General features: G+C 47.8%; 1 protein-coding gene across 1 annotated transcript in view; it reads right to left on the bottom strand.

The window, feature by feature from the left end:
• The window catches only part of CFAP53 (cilia and flagella associated protein 53), a 37718-nt gene extending 19403 nt beyond the window's left edge, over positions 1-18315 (bottom strand). Inside the window, exons 1-4 of the mRNA XM_068251373.1 lie at positions 18066-18315; positions 6853-6953; positions 5646-5875; positions 441-614 (exon numbers count right to left, since the gene is read on the bottom strand). Coding sequence (XP_068107474.1) covers positions 441-614; positions 5646-5875; positions 6853-6930 — 482 coding nt within the window. The 5' untranslated portion in view covers positions 6931-6953; positions 18066-18315. The remainder of the gene's footprint in view (positions 1-440; positions 615-5645; positions 5876-6852; positions 6954-18065) is intronic.
• Positions 18316-18607: the final 292 nt, after the last annotated feature.

Below are 18607 nucleotides of genomic sequence, written 5' to 3'. Positions count from 1 at the left end.
TACACCCGGTGCTGTGAGCACCTGCAGCCTTTTTATAGGTACGCCACAGTGTTGAATGAGTATTTGTGTGCAAGAGTGCAAAGGGTTAATAGACTTTGCTATTTGATTGGCCACATCTGCTTTAGCACCTCCATCTTATTCATGTGACCTCATTAGGGAGATGAGCCTGGATTCTGTGTCTCTTTCATCCTAAACCCACGCTCTGATTTCTTCCCCAATAACACAGCAGTCTGCACTGAGTTCTTGGTGTGCAGACATGAATGAAGGCTGGTTTGCTGGAATCATGGCTGTCTTATTATTACTGAATACTCTCAAATGATTATTACATTTCTTTTTGTTTTTGTTAGACTTCACTTTAATTATTTAGCTGAAAAGTGTTCTGCCTGCACTGGATGGCCCATTGTCTAGCTGACTGCAGACAGTGATAGGCTGTGAGGTACCTGAACTGCTGCTCCCGTTTCTCGGCCACAATCGCCAGCCTCTCCTTCTCCCGCCTCTCCCGCAGGCTCTTGGCTCTCTCCCTCAACTTCGCTTGTCTCTCCAGAGTGGTCTCCTCCATGGACTCCATCTCTCGGACGTACTTCAGCTCCTCCGCCTCCAACATGGACTTTAATCTGTGTCAAGGAATAATAGTATGGTCATTGTGAGCGCACAGAGCAAACACTAGCATTAAAGTGTACCTGAAATGTTCACTATCGCTAATTTATACTTACCTGGAGCTTCCTCCAGCCCCATGAGCAGCACTGAGTCCCTCGCCATCCTCTTAGGCCCCTTCGTTCAGCCGCTATGACTCCCGGCAATCTAGGCAGTCGCAGGCTTCCGCACATGTGTGGCTGCGCACCCTTGGTCAAGTTACCGTCCCATGAACACTCCAGGGGACAGGAGCGCAGCTGAGCCGAGCATGCACAGAAGCCCTGGACTGGTGGCGACTGACCGGATTACTGGAAGTCATACTGCCAAAACGCAGGGGCCGAGGAGGATGGCGAGAGTAGCCACAGCGCTCATGAAGCTGTAGGAAGCCCCAGGTAAGTGTAAATTAGCGATAGCGTACAATCTCAGGTACACTTTAAGGCTGCATTCTTGCAAAGCCAACAAAGAGAAGACTGAGGACGAGATTTATCAACGCATTACTGACAGTTTTTGCTTCTTAATCGGTTCTAACCAGCAGGGACAACAGTTCTGCATGAAAATAAGAACCTTCTTAAATCCTAGGTAATAGTGGCAATTTAGCATGAATTTCTAGAGCTGCACTACAGTTAAGTATTTGATAGCAGTTCTACAAGTGTAGAATTGCAGGCTAGACATGATTTGTGATGTGCTCCTCCCCCCTGCTGAATTCCTTCTCAGAGCCTGCTGCTATCAATACAGCAGGTGTGTTGGTTACCTCAGCAACAGCAATTCCCCTCACACACTGTACTGTCTGAGAGACTCCTCCTAGCTCCTCCTATTTTACAACAGTTTTAGAAGGAATCTGCACTATCTACTGATTTCTTAAGATGTCTGAGACAGTTCTGCATTTATTTCTAAAAACCTACTAATATTTTGTCTCAGACACTCTTGATAAATCTGGTCCTGAGTCTCGACCTAGATTTGGACCACTCAAGTCCAATTTATTACATTTGTGCCACAGTACAACAGCACAACGTTTCGGTAAGTGCGACCTTCTTCAAGTGCTAACAGGATAATTGTGCAGAAACAAATTTAAAGGAAATCTGAAGTGAAAATAAACTTATGATATAATGAATTGTATGTGTAGTACAGCTAATAAATAGACAGATGTGAGTCTCATATAGTTTCCAGTACAGGAAGAGTTAAGAAACTGACTAATTTAGTGATGTGATTTTCTGAAGCATTTACACATCAAAGAAACAGTAAAAGACAACTTCAGATAAAATTTTACTGCAGAGAAGTTCAAAGGGTCATTAGCTCTGCTCTGTTTCATAGTTTAAAATGCAGACTGAGGTTTGTAAACTTCAAATATTGTTATGTAAGTTATGTTGTGCAATGTTATATTTAAAAAAAAAAAAAAAGCTATTTAACTGAAAATAAAAATATGATACTTTTTTCTTTGCTACTAATGTTCTATAAATTATCCATACTACACATACAATCAGGGCTGGGCCGAGGCATAGGCTGGAGAGGCTCCAGCCTCAGGGCGCAGTGTAGGAGGGGGCGCACAATTCATTCAGCTGTCATTCCTAATTGTGTTTGAAGCAGAAAGAAATAAGAAAAGGGGATACATAGCAGTGACTGCAAGCCAGATAACTAGATATTAAGGTGTTGGGGAGGTTGTGGGCCCTGTGGCGCCTCTTAGTCTAATAGCAATCAGTGTGTGACGACTGGGGTGGCAGGGATGGAGGGGCGCATTTTGGTGTCTCGGCCTTGGGTGCTGCAGGACCTTGTCCCGCCTCTGCATACAATTCATTATATCATGTTTTTTTTTCACTTCAGTGTCACTTTAAGTGCAACATCAGTGGTAGATTTACATAAAACACGACCACTGAGCCCACTGGGCGGGCACAACCTTAAAGATACAGGCTAATTCAGCATATAGTGAAAAGCAATTCACAAAAAGCATTTAAAACTGAAACTTTCATTCAGCCCATGTGAAGTACGCCTTACTATATTGCTAATCGAGTGCTCAGCAGGATCACTGTGCAACATCATTGCTGGCACCTTCACATAGAACACGCCCACTGACCAGGTCGAGACCCAGTCTTTACTTTGTTGGATTGAAATGGTGGATCCGGGTGTTGACTGGTCGACTGTATGGTGCTTTATAAATTGGGGTTGTAGTACTGAGGACTTCTGCATTGCTTTAGAGCAGGGGTGTCAAACTCAAATACAAAGTGGGCCGAAATTGAACGTTGGAACGTACTTACGGGCCAACTTCAATGTCTACTGGCCTCCTTCCTCCCTTCTAAAGTTCCCTGGTTTCTAATGGTTCCCTTTCAACCCCTATACGGTTCCCTTGTGTCTAGTGGTCCTCCTCCCTCCCCTATACGGTTCCCTGGTGTCTAGTGGTCTTCCTCCCTCCCCTATACGGTTCCCTTGTGTCTAGTGGTCCTCCTCCCTTCCCTATACGGTTCCCTGGTGTCTAGTGGTCCTCCTCCCTTCCCTATACGGTTCCCTGGTGTCTAGTGGTCTTCCCACCCTCCCCTATATGGTTCCCTAATGTTTAGTGCTTTCCCTCTCCCTCTCCATATGGCTTCCCTGGTGTTCTAGGGCTTCACCTCCAGTATAGCGTCCCTGGTGGTCTAGAGTGGACCAAACATAATGCAAAATGGGGAAACCACTTGCGGGCCAAATGTATTGGCTCTGAGGGCCAAATCTGGCCCGCGAGCCAGAGCCTGACATGTATGCTATAGGGGATTTCTGCAAATATAGACTACATCCGAGGCAATCTACCACGCTAGTTCAAGGCCTCTTTTATAGGTTTCCCTATCCTATACCTACTTTCTTGTGGCTCCCCTTTTTTGTGCAGCAACCTTCCCCCCTCCCCTTCCCCATTCCATGTGCAGCCCTCTTCCACGTGTAACACCCGTGTACAGCAGCCCCTCTACTTCATGTTCCGCACGTCTCCTCTTCCGTGTGTTGCTACCAATCGTAGACCCCCTTTTTCCATTAGCAGCCACCTCTTCCATCTGTGATAACCCCTTTTTCATGCCCAGCTGTACACTTGGGCAGCAGCCACACAAGGCCCTGGCCTCTGTGGCCTTTCCATAAATCTGTCCCTGCCAAAGAGGGAGATTAGACATGGATGACCGGAGCAGCTGTACATGAAAGATCAGACTGCATATGTGGAAAAAACAGCAAAAATGGGGCTGTACAAGGTGGAGAGGAGCTGCTGCCTCAGGAGGATGGAACTGCATGATGAAGAAAGGTCTGCTGTACATGAAGATTGTACATGGAAGACAGAACTGGAATGGTAAGAGGGGTTGCTGCATGTGGGGAGGTGTTTGTACACATAAACATGTGCTGTCCAGAAAATGAGTGCTGCCTGGGCTGGATTTACCATAAGGCATTGTAGGCTCATGCCTACAGGCTCACACCCCTCTACTCAAGTGCCTCCCTCCTACCTTACCTATGCAGAGTCCAAAGTGGAGCATAAATAAGAGGTTTCTCACCCTGCTCTCGGCATTCCACTGCTGAGATCTCCCTTCAGTCAGGGGAACTTCTAACTAATACCTGGGGGCGCTTCTAGCTACTTAGTATAAGATAGGCAGAGGTACACTCAGTATTAAGGAACACCTGTAGCTTCCTATGCTGGGCAGGGGAAGTAAGAAAAAAGTGACAGCGGGGTCAGGGAGCACATTTGGGGTGCGGCTCTGCTGGGGTTTGTAGATTCATGGAGGGTGAAGTCTAAGGTGCCAGGACATCTGTGCCTATAGGCTCCTGAAATGTAAATCCGAGCCTGCGTGCTGCACACTGAAAAGCAGAAAAATGGCACAAGAGGAAAGTTGGCCTGGAGGGCAAAAAGTATAAATATGTCTGTGACTGAAGTCATTTCAAAAATGTGGTGAATCTAGATATACAGCTCTTCTCCTTTCATGCCTCCTTGTACGGTAATTGCTTTAAACTCCACTTTCACTAACAAAAATCAACTATGCAGATTGCATGTATTGTAACAGTTACATGGGCAAACCTGCTGACCTCAAACCAACAAACACTGATTCGGGTAAAACCTTTAAAGACTAACTGTACATGGTGGAGTTCAAGCTTTTGAAACGCTGTTTCTTCTTCAGGCATGTTACAGAACGGGATCAGAATGGTACCGTACGATCATCATTCAGTTCTGTATAATGCCTAAAGAAGAAATGTTATGTTTTGAAAGCTTGCAAAGAAGTCTTGTGCAGTTAGTCATCAAAAGTATTACCAAAATCAACGCTTGTTGGTTTGATGCCAGCATTTCTGCTACACAACTAAGGGCTGGTTCACCAAGGGTGGCGAACGCAACATTTTCGGTGGCAGACAAAAGCATAATTTGAAAGGGATCTACCTCCGTTCCATTCAAATGAATCAAAGCGCAATGTGATTATGGTAATTGATGCCAAACTTTAGTACACGGAAGCAGAAAAGAGGTCAGCCAAACGAGCCACCACCAGCCATCCCGCTGGCCAGGTGTGGTCCTCTGTCCTAAGCACCCCCTATCCCCCACACCATGTCTTGGCCCTTTCCCCACCATACATCGGTTTTCCGACCCTAGACCAACGTTCTTGTAGCTCCCCTTCAATGTGCAGCCCTCTCTTCAATGTGTAACACCCGTGTACAGCAGCCCCCCTATTTCCTGTACAGTACATCTCCTCTTCCATGTGTTGCTACCCTCTCCCTGTCATGTGTTCCTTCAGCGCAGTTTATGCAGAGTATTGGTGCTTCTCTCACCTCCTTTGAGGGAGTCCAGGGATGTGCTACCTCCTGTCACTGCTCATCTCTTGCTCTAGGGACCTGGAGTTTAGATGTTCTAGTGCCCGGCATCTCCATCTCTTCTCACACGATGCTCCTGCAAGAGCTGCCGGGCACTATAACATCTAAACTCCAGCTCCCAGTTTACCATAGCCACAAATGTACATTCCAGTCTATGATGGTGTCTAATTCAGCCTTGTGACATTGCGCCAGAATTAACTGATTGGCAATAATCCACCTACCTGTCCCTGCGCTCCTCAATCTGCATGTGGTAGTCCTCCATTGTCTCGTTCACCTTCCTCTGGACAATGTTGTTCAGTATTTTGTGGTCGGTGATCCGCTCCCATTTGCTCTTCATGTCTTTGAGGTCGTTGATCTTGGTGAAGGTCATCAGCTCCTCACGCAGGTCATCCTTTCTCCTGCTCTCCAGAATCATGTAGTCATGTGGCCGGCCGGTGGGGAACTTGGCTTTCTGCACATCCAAAAGAATAAAGATGCTGAATATTTCACATCCAGCCTAAAGGAAATCTGTCATGTCATAGATAGGATACTTATCTCGGGAGCGGGAAGCCTCTGGGTTCTAATAAGGCTTCCCCTATCCTCCTCGCCCTCCGCCGGGATCCAGCGCTGACGGGCAGCACTACTACTGCCCATAGCAGCAAATAATAAAGTAAATAAATAAATACTGTATATCCCGGCATATAAGACGAACCCCAACTTTTCCAGTTAAAATATAAAGTGTGGGATATACTCGCCGTATAAGACTACCCCTCTTCCATCTCACGCTAAATAAAAATTAAAAAAACAAAATACAGTATACTGATGCTATGTATGAACAGATACTGGTGCTGTACTGTATGTGGCACCCAGTATATAAGAGTATACAGGTGATTGACTGGTTGGATTGGTCAGCTCTCCCTAAGTGGATTGGTCTCGCTGTTTATCAGAGCGGTATGGAAGAATAGATTGCTCTGTGCCCATAAAACACGCCTCTTTCACCCTTCTGGCCCCGCCCTTGTATCCTATTTACCTCCTTCTCTGCCTCTCAGATCTCGCACATGTGTGCCTGCACCGCTTCACTACAGTCCTCAGCAGCGAGATCCGAGAGGCGGTAACAGGATGGGGCGTAACACCCGGCATCAATGACACCCAGCGTATAAGACGACCCCTGACTTGTCAGGAAGGGTTAAAAAGTAGTCTTATACACCAGAATATACCGTAAGTGGTTTTCTTATACGATATTCATGCTTGCAGCTTGTAAGACCGCAACTTGCAAATGGTCCACAAAAATGCTTTCAATACTGTACAAAGAAATGGTTAACATTGTGCCGCTTTTGGTACAAAAATTGCTGGGAAATTAAACGTCAGGGAGGTTAACAAAGGGGTACATGGCATAATAATGCAGGGAAACACTGGTCTACATAAATCTGTGTACAGCATGGAGCTTACCACAGCCACAGAATGAGGGGTGGGCCCAGTCACCTCCCTGCAGCGCAGTGGTCTGTTCCGCTGACTTAACATCATCATGGCTTCCTCTCTGCAGACGTCTCCTGGAACATGAAAATAGAACATTTATAGCTCTTGTCAATGGTGGAAAATCAGATAGCTATAAAGATACATAATATATAGAATAATAATTGGCTAAAACTTAATGCTGACAAAACTGAGGTTCTTGTTATCGAGGGTCAGGGCCCAACAGCAAAGCAGTCCCAGTCTCAACCAACACCGCTAAGGATAGGGAGCTCAGACCTGAACAACTCAGACTGTGTGCGCAGCCTGGGTGATTGATGGGAAATTAAGCTTCAGGAATCAAATCTCAGCTGTTGTGAAACATTCCTTCTTTCACCTAAGGAATATTGCAAGGATTAAACACCTAATTCCTTCAGAGGATCTTCCAACCCTAGTTCATGCATTCATCACATCAAGGTTAGACTACTGCAACGTCCTCTACACAGGCCTGCATAAGAAAGACATACGCCGCCTGCAATTAGTACAGAATGCCGCCGCAAGGCTGTTAACGAGCCAACCCCGCCATTGCCACATAACACCAACCCTGTGCTCACTCCACTGGCTACCGATAAAATGGAGAATTCTGTTTAAGATTGGCTTACTGACATTCAAATCCTTGCACAATCTGGGCCCTGGATACCTGAAGGACTTGTTGCAACTGCATCACCCCCCCCCCCCACACACACACACACACACACACACACACAATCTTAGATCAAAAGGACGTAACACCTTGGTCACCCCCAAAGTCCACCTCAAAACCTTTGGAGACAGAGCCTTTTGTCATGCTGCCCCTACACTTTGGAACTCCCTGCCTCACCCAATCAGGACAGCTCCATCCCTGGAAGCATTTAAGTCTAAACTGAAAACCCAGCTCTTCAGTCTGGCATTCATGAACATCTGACTATCTCCTCTGTAACACAACCCAGCCTGCAACCCTGTATTAATCTGAGACACAGCTATGCGCTTTGAGTCCTATGGGAGAAAAGCGCTTTATAAATGTTATTGTATTGTATTGTATAATTCTTATTCTCATGAATTTCTAATAAAACTGTAATGTATACATAGTGCGGTTTCCTAGCACATTTATTTATTTATTGTATTTATAAAGCGTCAACATATTACGCAGCGCTGACACAATCCAAAACTACACTGGCAGGTTAGGTCAGGATTATACACCAGTGCCAGCATAGTACCTAGGGTATCTGGTGCCTGGTGCTGATTATTTATAGACACGCCCCCACCAAACACATTGTTGTGGGTGGCCTCACATGACATGCCTGGTGGTCTGGGGTACCCCTTCCCGTATTGATTGCCTGGTCCATCATTGCTCCTGCCCTCTCCCTGGGCCCCCCTCCTGTGTTTCCCTGCAGAGTAGGGTGCAGGGCTGCAGCTTGTGAGTGAATGTCACCTGATCACAATGCTCTTCGGCAGCTGGTCACTCTCTGCCCACCAGATCTCACGTGTAATTACGCAAAGTGCAGGAAACAGCCAGTAGAGTGAGTGGCCGGCTTCCAAGTAGCATGGGCACATCGAGACACATCAGGATCATTGGGACACATCAGGATCAGGTGAGATGCACAGCCAGGCAACTGGCATTGTTTAAAAGGAAATAAATATGGCAGCCTCCATATCCCTCTCACTTCAGGTGTGCTTTAGCGATAAACCCGAGTCAGGCTTGGGACGGAGATCTGCAGCTCAGAGCGATAATCCCGGGCCTGAGTGAGTTACAGTATATGCAGGAGCTGCTGCAGAGCTCTGTGTGGTATGATTTTTCTTTCTTCTTTTTAGGGTCTAAAAGCTTGTGAAAAAAATGCACGGCTTTTAGATCCTGAATCTGGAAATAATCATAACGCCCACTAGATTGTAAACTCGCAAGGGCAGGGTCCTCCTCCTAATGTTTACTGTTTTTGTCACAATATTTGTGCTGCTTGGAACTCTGTTTTACAATTTGTTAGTATATCTATGTTCCCCTTGTCGTCTTATTGTGCTTTGTAAAGCGCTGCGGAATATGTTGGCGCTATATAAATAAAAAAAAATAATAATAACGCCAGGGAGGCTAAAGGACAACTGAAGTGAGAGGTATATGGAGGCTGACATGTTTCTTTTTCAACAATACCAGTTGCCTGACAGCCCTGCTGATATATTTGGCTGCAGAAGTGTCTGATTCACACCAGAAACAAGCATGCAGCTAATGTTGTCATATCTGACAATTATGTCCGAAACACCTAAACTGCTGCATGCTTGTTCAGGGTCTATAGCTGAAAGTATTAGAGGCTGCGTATCTGCAAGATAGCCAGGCAACTGGTATTGCTTAAAAGGAAATAAATATGGCAGCCTCCACATACTTCTCACTACAGTTGTCCTTTAAGTCAGTGTTTCAATGTTGCAGACGTCACTGCAGCCTAGTGCTGCTCTATGGAGGTGAGAGGACAAGCAGCTGGGGTCCAATGGCACGGGGTGCAAATGTAGACAATAAATGACTAGGCCTCTATGTGTCACTTGGGAAAATGCACATCATTATAGCTGTCTTAGCCTCACAGACCTGCATGGATGGAGGGCAGGGGTTGGGCACAAGAAGGAGGAATGTGACACCTGGACAAGTGTTGGGTGAGGCTGAAGCATGACACCGCAGTCTCAGCAGAGGTGAATATTATACACACTCCCAGCATCACTGAGCCTTAAGCTAAGTACACACATACGATCATTTTCAACGACCGATCGTTTGAAAACGACCGTTATGTGGCAGATAGCGATCAACTGACGACCGTTGAAAGACCGATGACAGTACACACATAAACGATATATTTAAGGGAAGTGAGGCAATATACATAGGAAATGACGTAATTACAACACACAACAATCGCATATAAACGTTCGTTCGTTCGTTATTGTAGGCGGTTATATAAATAACGAACGTTTTTATATGTTCTTATGGTTATAAACACGATCGCACAACGTAGGGTTTCCTCGTGTAAAGTATGCGCCTTGACGCATGCGTCTTGCGGCGAATGATCGTTCTGCGTCGATTATTTAGCTGTACACACTTTCTTCGTTTGTCATCGATCGTTCTAAAAATCCAACAGGACGGATCATCAACGACTGACGATATTGGTCGTTATTACGCATCGTTGGGAGTCGTTCGTTATGTTTGTATGAACGTTCGTCGGTCGTGCAAGAAAAAATCGATCGTTCTCGGCCATGTACAAACGATTTTTATCTGATGTGTGTACGAACCTTTACTCTCGTCAACTGTGGCCTGAATATACACAAGTCAAAGAAAAATTGGTTGCACTAAAAAAAGGCGTATCTTTAAAGGATACCCGAGGTGACATGTGACATAATGAGATAGACATGTGTTTGTAAAGTGCCTAGCACACAAATAACTATGCTGTGTTCCTTTTTTTCTTTCTCTGTCTGAAAGAGTTAAATATCAGGTATGTAAGTGGCTGACTCAGTCCTGACTCAGACAGAAAGTGACTACAGTGTGACGCTCACCAATAAGAAATTCCAACTATAAAACACTTTCCTAGCAGAAAATGGCTTCTGAGAGCAGATAAGAGATAAAAAGAGTCAATAGTTCATAGATTTTAGCTCTGGCATACTTCAATGAATGTGTCATTGAGCAAAAACAATAAAACAGTTAAAACTTAAAAAGTGGATTTAAACATAAAATAAAACTGTGGAATATCTTAAAAAAGTCATTTTTAGGGAGAAGGAAGATAGATACAATCATTTATTTCATTAGTTTATTTTTGCCTCGGGTGTCCTTTAATGTGTTAATACAAATAAAGCCCTGCTCTAGTTCACACCCCTTACATACGCGGATCACTGGAGTGGTGACCTCTGGGCACTGACACACAGCTTGGAACTACAGCTACACGCTGCCAGCTGGCTACTTGGTGGCAGCTTTGACACACATACATGCGGCTTCAAGAGGAACTTTTACCCAGGATTGCACTTCATCCCAATCAGTAGCTGATACCCCTTTCCTATGATAAATATTTACCTTTTCTCCAATAGATCATCAGGGAGGGTCTGTATGGCTGATATTGTGGTGAAACCCCTCCCACAGTGTGATGTCAGGACCATGGTGCTGACTTTTTCCTGCCTGTGAAAACACCTGATCTGAAGGATGAACCCTTTTATCAGAGGGAATAACGTAATAGTTGTGGCCCCCTTACTGCTCTGGCCCCCCCTGTGGTTGCAAGAGCTGCTCTCCTGTAGTAACGCCATTGGATGCGTTCTACAGAAAACTGCAGAATTGCCATCTGTGCGACTCGGATGCGCGAAAACGCTGTAAACTCCACTGTAGCGAAAAAAGCGTTTCCCGCTGGGTCTCCTCAGCTAGGCTAGCACCATAGTAATATAATAATGACCGTGATGGTGAATTGTGCGGACTGTACACAAGGTGCTGTACAAGGATGACTCCTGCATGCTCTCCTGTACAGCTATGACTCCCTGCATGCTCTCCTGTACAGGTATGACTCCCTGCATGCTTTCCTGTACAGCTATGACTCCTGCATGCTCTCCCGTACGGGTATGACTCCTGCATGCTCTCCTGTACAGGTATGACTCCCTGCATGCTCTCCTGTACAGGTATGACTCCTGCATGCTCTCCTGTACAGGTATGACTCCCTGCATGCTCTCCTGTACAGGTATGACTCCTGCATGCTCTCCTGTACAGGTATGACTCCCTGCATGCTCTCCTGTACAGGTATGACTCCTGCATGCTCTCCTGTACAGCTATGACTCCCTGCATGCTCTCCTGTACAGGTATGACTCCTGCATGCTCTCCTGTACAGGTAGGACTCCCTGCATGCTCTCCTGTACAGGTATGACTCCTGCATGCTTTCCTGTACAGGTATGACTCCCTGCATGCTCTCCTGTACAGCTATGACTCCTGCATGCTCTCCTGTACAGCTATGACTCCTGCATGCTCTCCTGTACAAGTATGACTCCTGCATGCTCTCCTGTACTGGTATGACTCCTGCATGCTCTCCTGTACAGGTATGACTCCTGCATGCTTTCCTGTACAGGTATGACTCCTGCATGCTCTCCTGTACAGGTATGACTCCTGCATGCTCTCCTGTACTGGTATGACTCCTGCATGCTCTCCTGTACAGGTATGACTCCTGCATGCTCTCCTGTACAGGTATGACTCCCTGCATGCTCTCCTGTACAGGTATGACTCCTGCATGCTCTCCTGTACAGCTATGACTCCCTGCATGCTCTCCTGTACAGGTATGACTCCTGCATGCTCTCCTGTACAGGTATGACTCCTGCATGCTCTCCTGTACAGGTATGACTCCCTGCATGCTCTCCTGTACAGGTATGACTCCTGCATGCTCTCCTGTACAGGTATGACTCCTGCTTGCTCTCCTGTACAGGTATGACTCCTGCATGCTCTCCTGTACAGGTATGACTCCTGCATGCTCTCCTGTACAGCTATGACTCCTGCATGCTCTCCTGTACAGGTATGACTCCCTGCATGCTCTCCTGTACAGGTATGACTCCTGCATGCTCTCCTGTACAGGTATGACTCCTGCATGCTCTCCTGTACAGGTATGACTCCTGCATGCTTTCCTGTACAGCTATGACTCCTGCATGCTCTCCTGTACAGCTATGACTCCTGCATGCTCTCCTGTACAGCTATGACTCCTGCATGCTCTCCTGTACAAGTATGACTCCTGCATGCTCTCCTGTACTGGTATGACTCCTGCATGCTTTCCTGTACAGGTATGACTCCTGCACGCTCTCCTGTACTGGTATGACTCCTGCATGCTTTCCTGTACAGCTATGACTCCTGCATGCTCTCCTGTACAGGTATGACTCCTGCATGCTTTCCTGTACAGGTATGACTCCCTGTATTCTCTCCTGTACTGGTATGACTCCTGCATGCTTTCCTGTACAGGTATGACTCTCTGCATGCTCTCCTGTACTGGTATGACTCCTGCATGCTTTCCTGTACAGGTATGACCCCCTGCATGCTCTCCTGTACTGGTATGACTCCTGCATGCTTTCCTGTACAGGTATGACTCCCTGCATGCTCTCCTGTACTGGTATGACTCCTGCATGCTTTCCTGTACAGGTATGACCCCCTGCATGCTCTGCTGTACTGGTATGACTCCTGCATGCTTTCCTGTACAGGTATGACTCCCTGTATGCTCTCCTGTACTGGTATGACGCCTGCATGCTCTCCTGTACAGGTATGACTCCCTGCATGCTCTCATGTACAGGTATGACTCCTGCATGCTTTCCTGTACAGGTATGACACCTGCATGCTCTCCTGTACAGGTATGACTCCCTGCATGCTCTCCTGTACAGGTATGACTCCTGCATGCTCTCCTGTACAGGTATGACTCCCTGCATGCTCTCCTGTACAGGTATGACTCCTGCATGCTCTCCTGTACAGGTATGACTCCTGCATGCTCTCCTGTACAGGTATGACTCCTGCATGCTCTCCTGTACAGCTATGACTCCTGCATGCTCTCCTGTACAGGTATGACTCCCTGCATGCTCTCCTGTACAGGTATGACTCCTGTATGCTCTCCTGTACAGGTATGACTCCTGCATGCTCTCCTGTACAGGTATGACTCCTGCATGCTCTCCTGTACTGGTATGACTCCTGCATGCTTTCCTGTACAGCTATGACTCCTGCATGCTCTCCTGTACAGGTATGACTCCCTGCATGCTCTCCTGTACAGGTATGACTCCTGTATGCTCTCCTGTACAGGTATGACTCCTGCATGCTCTCCTGTACAGGTATGACTCCTGCATGCTCTCCTGTACAGGTATTGGCAGAGGTAGAGATGGACAGCACTCCTGTATATAGATTCAATGATGTGCCACGGTCAAAGAGTCAGGCAGCACTCCTGACTCGCAGATCCAAGTAGTAGTGTAGAGACCGGCACCATCAATAAGTAATTATGCTCTTTATTGAATAAAAAGACACATAGACATGAGGCACTACGTTTCGGAGGAGTGTCCTCCTTTCTCAAGTGAATGTCACTGTCATTCACTTGAGAAAGGAGGACACTCCTCCGAAACGTCGTGCCTCATGTCTATGTGTCTTTTTATTCAATAAAGAGCATAATTACTTATTGATGGTGCCGGTCTCTACACTACTACTCCTGTACAGGTATGACTCCTGCATGCTCTCCTGTACAGGTATGACTCCTGCATGCTCTCCTGTACAGGTATGACTCCTGCATGCTCTCCTATACAGGTATGACTCCTGCATGCTTTCCTGTACAGGTATGACTCCTGCATGCTCTCCTGTACAGGTATGACTCCTACATGCTCTCCTGTACAGGTATGACTCCTGCATGCTCTCCTGTACAGGTATGACTCCTGCATGCTCTCCTGTACAGGTATGACTCCTGCATGCTCTCCTGTACAGGTAGGACTCCCTGCATGCTCTCCTGTACAGGTATGACTCCTGCATGCTTTCCTGTACAGGTATGACTCCTACATGCTCTCCTGTACAGGTATGACTCCTGCATGCTCTCCTGTACAGGTATGACTCCTGCATGCTTTCCTGTACAGCTATGACTCCCTGCATGCTCTCCTGTACAGCTATGACTCCTGCATGCTCTCCTGTACAGCTATGACTCCTGCATGCTCTCCTGTACAAGTATGACTCCTGCATGCTCTCCTGTACTGGTATGACTCCTGCATGCTCTCCTGTACAGGTATGACTCCTGCATGCTTTCCTGTACAGGTATGACTCCTGCATGCTCTCCTGTACAGGTATGACTCCTGCATGCTCTCCTGTACTGGTATGACTCCTGCATGCTCTCCTGTACAGGTATGACTCCTGCATGCTCTCCTGTACAGGTATGACTCCCTGCATGCTCTCCTGTACAGGTATGACTCCTGCATGCTCTCCTGTACAGCTATGACTCCCTGCATGCTCTCCTGTACAGGTATGACTCCTGCATGCTCTCCTGTACAGGTATGACTCCTGCATGCTCTCCTGTACAGGTATGACTCCCTGCATGCTCTCCTGTACAGGTATGACTCCTGCATGCTCTCCTGTACAGGTATGACTCCTGCTTGCTCTCCTGTACAGGTATGACTCCTGCATGCTCTCCTGTACAGGTATGACTCCTGCATGCTCTCCTGTACAGCTATGACTCCTGCATGCTCTCCTGTACAGGTATGACTCCTGCATGCTCTCCTGTACAGGTATGACTCCTGCATGCTCTCCTGTACAGGTATGACTCCTGCATGCTCTCCTGTACAGGTATGACTCCTGCATGCTTTCCTGTACAGCTATGACTCCCTGCATGCTCTCCTGTACAGCTATGACTCCTGCATGCTCTCCTGTACAGCTATGAGTCCTGCATGCTCTCCTGTACAAGTATGACTCCTGCATGCTCTCCTGTACTGGTATGACTCCTGCATGCTTTCCTGTACAGGTATGACTCCTGCATGCTCTCCTGTACTGGTATGACTCCTGCATGCTTTCCTGTACAGCTATGACTCCTGCATGCTCTCCTGTACAGGTATGACTCCTGCATGCTTTCCTGTACAGGTATGACTCCCTGTATGCTCTCCTGTACTGGTATGACTCCTGCATGCTTTCCTGTACAGGTATGACTCTCTGCATGCTCTCCTGTACTGGTATGACTCATGCATGCTTTCCTGTACAGGTATGACCCCCTGCATGCTCTCCTGTACTGGTATGACTCCTGCATGCTTTCCTGTACAGGTATGACTCCCTGCATGCGACTCCCTGCATGCTCTCCTGTACTGGTATGACTCCTGCATGCTTTCCTGTACAGGTATGACCCCCTGCATGCTCTGCTGTACTGGTATGACTCCTGCATGCTTTCCTGTACAGGTATGACTCCCTGTATGCTCTCCTGTACTGGTATGACGCCTGCATGCTCTCCTGTACAGGTATGACTCCCTGCATGCTCTCATGTACAGGTATGACTCCTGCATGCTTTCCTGTACAGGTATGACTCCTGCATGCTCTCCTGTACAGGTATGACTCCCTGCATGCTCTCCTGTACAGGTATGACTCCCTGCATGCTCTCCTGTACAGGTATGACTCCTGCATGCTCTCCTGTACAGGTATGACTCCTGCATGCTCTCCTGTGCAGGTATGACTCCCTGCATGCTCTCCTGTACTGGTATGACTCCTGCATGCTTTCCTGTACAGGTATGACTCCTGCATGCTCTCCTGTACAGGTATGACTCCCTGCATGCCTCTCCTGTACAGGATGACTCCCTGCATGCTCTCCTGTACAGGTATGACTCCTGCATGCTCTCCTGTACAGGTATGACTCCTGCATGCTGTCCTGTACAAGTGTAACTCCTGCATGCTCTCCTGTACAGATATGACTCCTGCATGCTCTCCTGTACAGGTATGACTCCCTGCATGCTCTCCTGTACAAGTATGACTCCTGCATGCTCTCTCGTACGGGTATGACTCCTGAATGCTTTCCTGTACAGGTATGACTCCTGCATGCTCTCCTGTACTGGTATGACTCCTGCATGCTTTCCTGTACAGGTATGACTCCCTGCATGCTCTCCTGTACAAGTATGACTCCTGCATGCTCTCCTGTACAGGTATGACTCCCTTCATGCTCTCCTGTACAAGTATGACTCCTGCATGCTCTCCTGTACAGGTATGACTCCTGCATGCTCTCCTGTACAGCTATGACTCCTGCATGCTCTCCTGTATGGGTATGACTCCTGCATGCTCTCCTGTACAGGTATGACTCCTGCATGCTCTCCTGTACAGGTATGACTCCCTGCATGCTTTCCTGTATAGTTTGACTCCCTGCATGCTCTCCTGTATAGCTTGACTCCCTGCATGCTCTCCTGTATAGCTTGACTCCCTGCATGCTCTCCAGTACGGTGACCATACGTCCCGCGTTACCCGGGACGCGTCCCGCCTTCGGGGGGCGCTGTCCCAGGCTGCATGAGGTCCCGGGAAACGTCCCGCTTTTAGCAGCGGGACGTCCCGGCCTCGGGACTCTGGCCACCGTACAATGAACTAGCCGCAGCGTCTACTAGACGCTGCGCTAGATCATTCCCCGCAGCCCCGCTCCAGCCTGCAATGTTCTCCGACAGGCACAGGCAGAGCAGGGCTACGGAAAGATGGCGTCCGGAGGCGGAGCCCTGTATTGGAGACTATTTGTCTCCAGTACAGGGCTCCGCCTCCGGACGCCATCTTGCCGTAGCCCTGCTCTGCCTGTGAGAGGCTGAGCGGGAGATTGAAGATCGTCCAGGCCAGGGGGAGCTGCACCTGAGGCACCAGAGGCCGGCTGCGTGAGGGGACGTCTTCTGCCAGGTGAGTAAATGCCTTTTCTTGCAGGTGAAGTGTTTGGCCGCATTGCGTGTATTTTGTACTGACATGTTTGCCCGCAGTGCGTTCTTGTACTGACATGTTTGGCCGCATTGCGTGTATTTTGTACTGACATGTTTGCCCGCAGTGCGTTTATCTTGTACTGACATGTTTGCCCGCAGTGCGTTTATCTTGTACTGACATGTTTGCCCGCAGTGCGTTTATCTTGTACTGACATGTTTGCCCGCAGTGCGTTTATTTTGTACTGACATGTTTGCCCGCAGTGCGTTTATCTTGTACTGACATATTTGCCCGCAGTGCGTTTATTTTGTACTGACATGTTTGCCCCCATTGCGTTTATTTTATGCTGACATGTTTGCCCGCAATGCGATTTTTTTGTGCTGAAATGTTGCCCATTGCGTTTATTATTTAATGGTCATAGTTGGCTGTGTTTCCTGCTTTGCGGTTATGGCATACTATTAAATAGCATCACACAGTTTCTGCACACCTATGATGTGAATCCACGTTTGACCACATCACGGCGTAAACACTGCTTTCTTATGCCTCGCTGTTGCATCATTCTGTCAGCTCCGCCCATAGAATGTCATGACCACGCCCATTTTTCGCGCGCGCTGCAGACACCAAATTTTTCGGCGTGGCGCGCTCTGCGCACCGCACCCCCTATTTTTCGCCCCCCTCCAATTCACCCCGTCCCAGGTCACTCTATCTCCAGGCAATAATGATGGGACTTGGTGGAGGACCACCCCCATAGCAGTGGAAGTTGTTGTATCCCTCTCAGTATCTATACATATAATGCAGACAGATAACACACACTTGCATTGCATATTACCGGCTCTAGGAGAAGGGACGGGAGGCGATCCGGTGTCCTCAGCCCCAGGTCTGGGAGCAGCTCTGCTTCAGCATTGGGTCTCCCTGGCAACGCCGAATCCGGAAGTGACCATTCACGCCCCATAGCAACATCTCATAAACAAATACAAGAGATTGAGCGGTTCGTGTGGTACTGCAAAGCTGCCAGCAGATGGCGTGCGCGTACAGCTCCGCAATAGGCTTCCCGTTCTCCTTCTCCTATCGTCGCAATGCTTTGTATTAGAGATGGGAAGTTCGGATCTTTTCAATGATCCGGATGATTCGAATCGGATCATTGAAGAGATCCGGATCTTTGATCCGAATCTCGGCTCATTTTACTACCGGAAGCATTCGGGGTGAAATGAACAGCAGGACAGGTCTGTGGACAGGAGAAGGGGAGGGGGATGGACACACAGAGACGGGGAGAAGATGGACAGAGGGCAGGGAGTGGACAGAGAAGGGAGGAGGGACGAGCAGAGAGCAGAAATGTTTGCACGTAATACCCACATGCTGAAGTCATATGCT

Source organism: Hyperolius riggenbachi, chromosome 1 (assembly GCF_040937935.1).
Source record: "Hyperolius riggenbachi isolate aHypRig1 chromosome 1, aHypRig1.pri, whole genome shotgun sequence".
NCBI classification, from domain to species: Eukaryota; Metazoa; Chordata; class Amphibia; order Anura; family Hyperoliidae; genus Hyperolius; species Hyperolius riggenbachi.
Note: the sequence above shows the minus strand (reverse complement) of the source record. Positions and strands in the feature narration are given on the sequence as shown.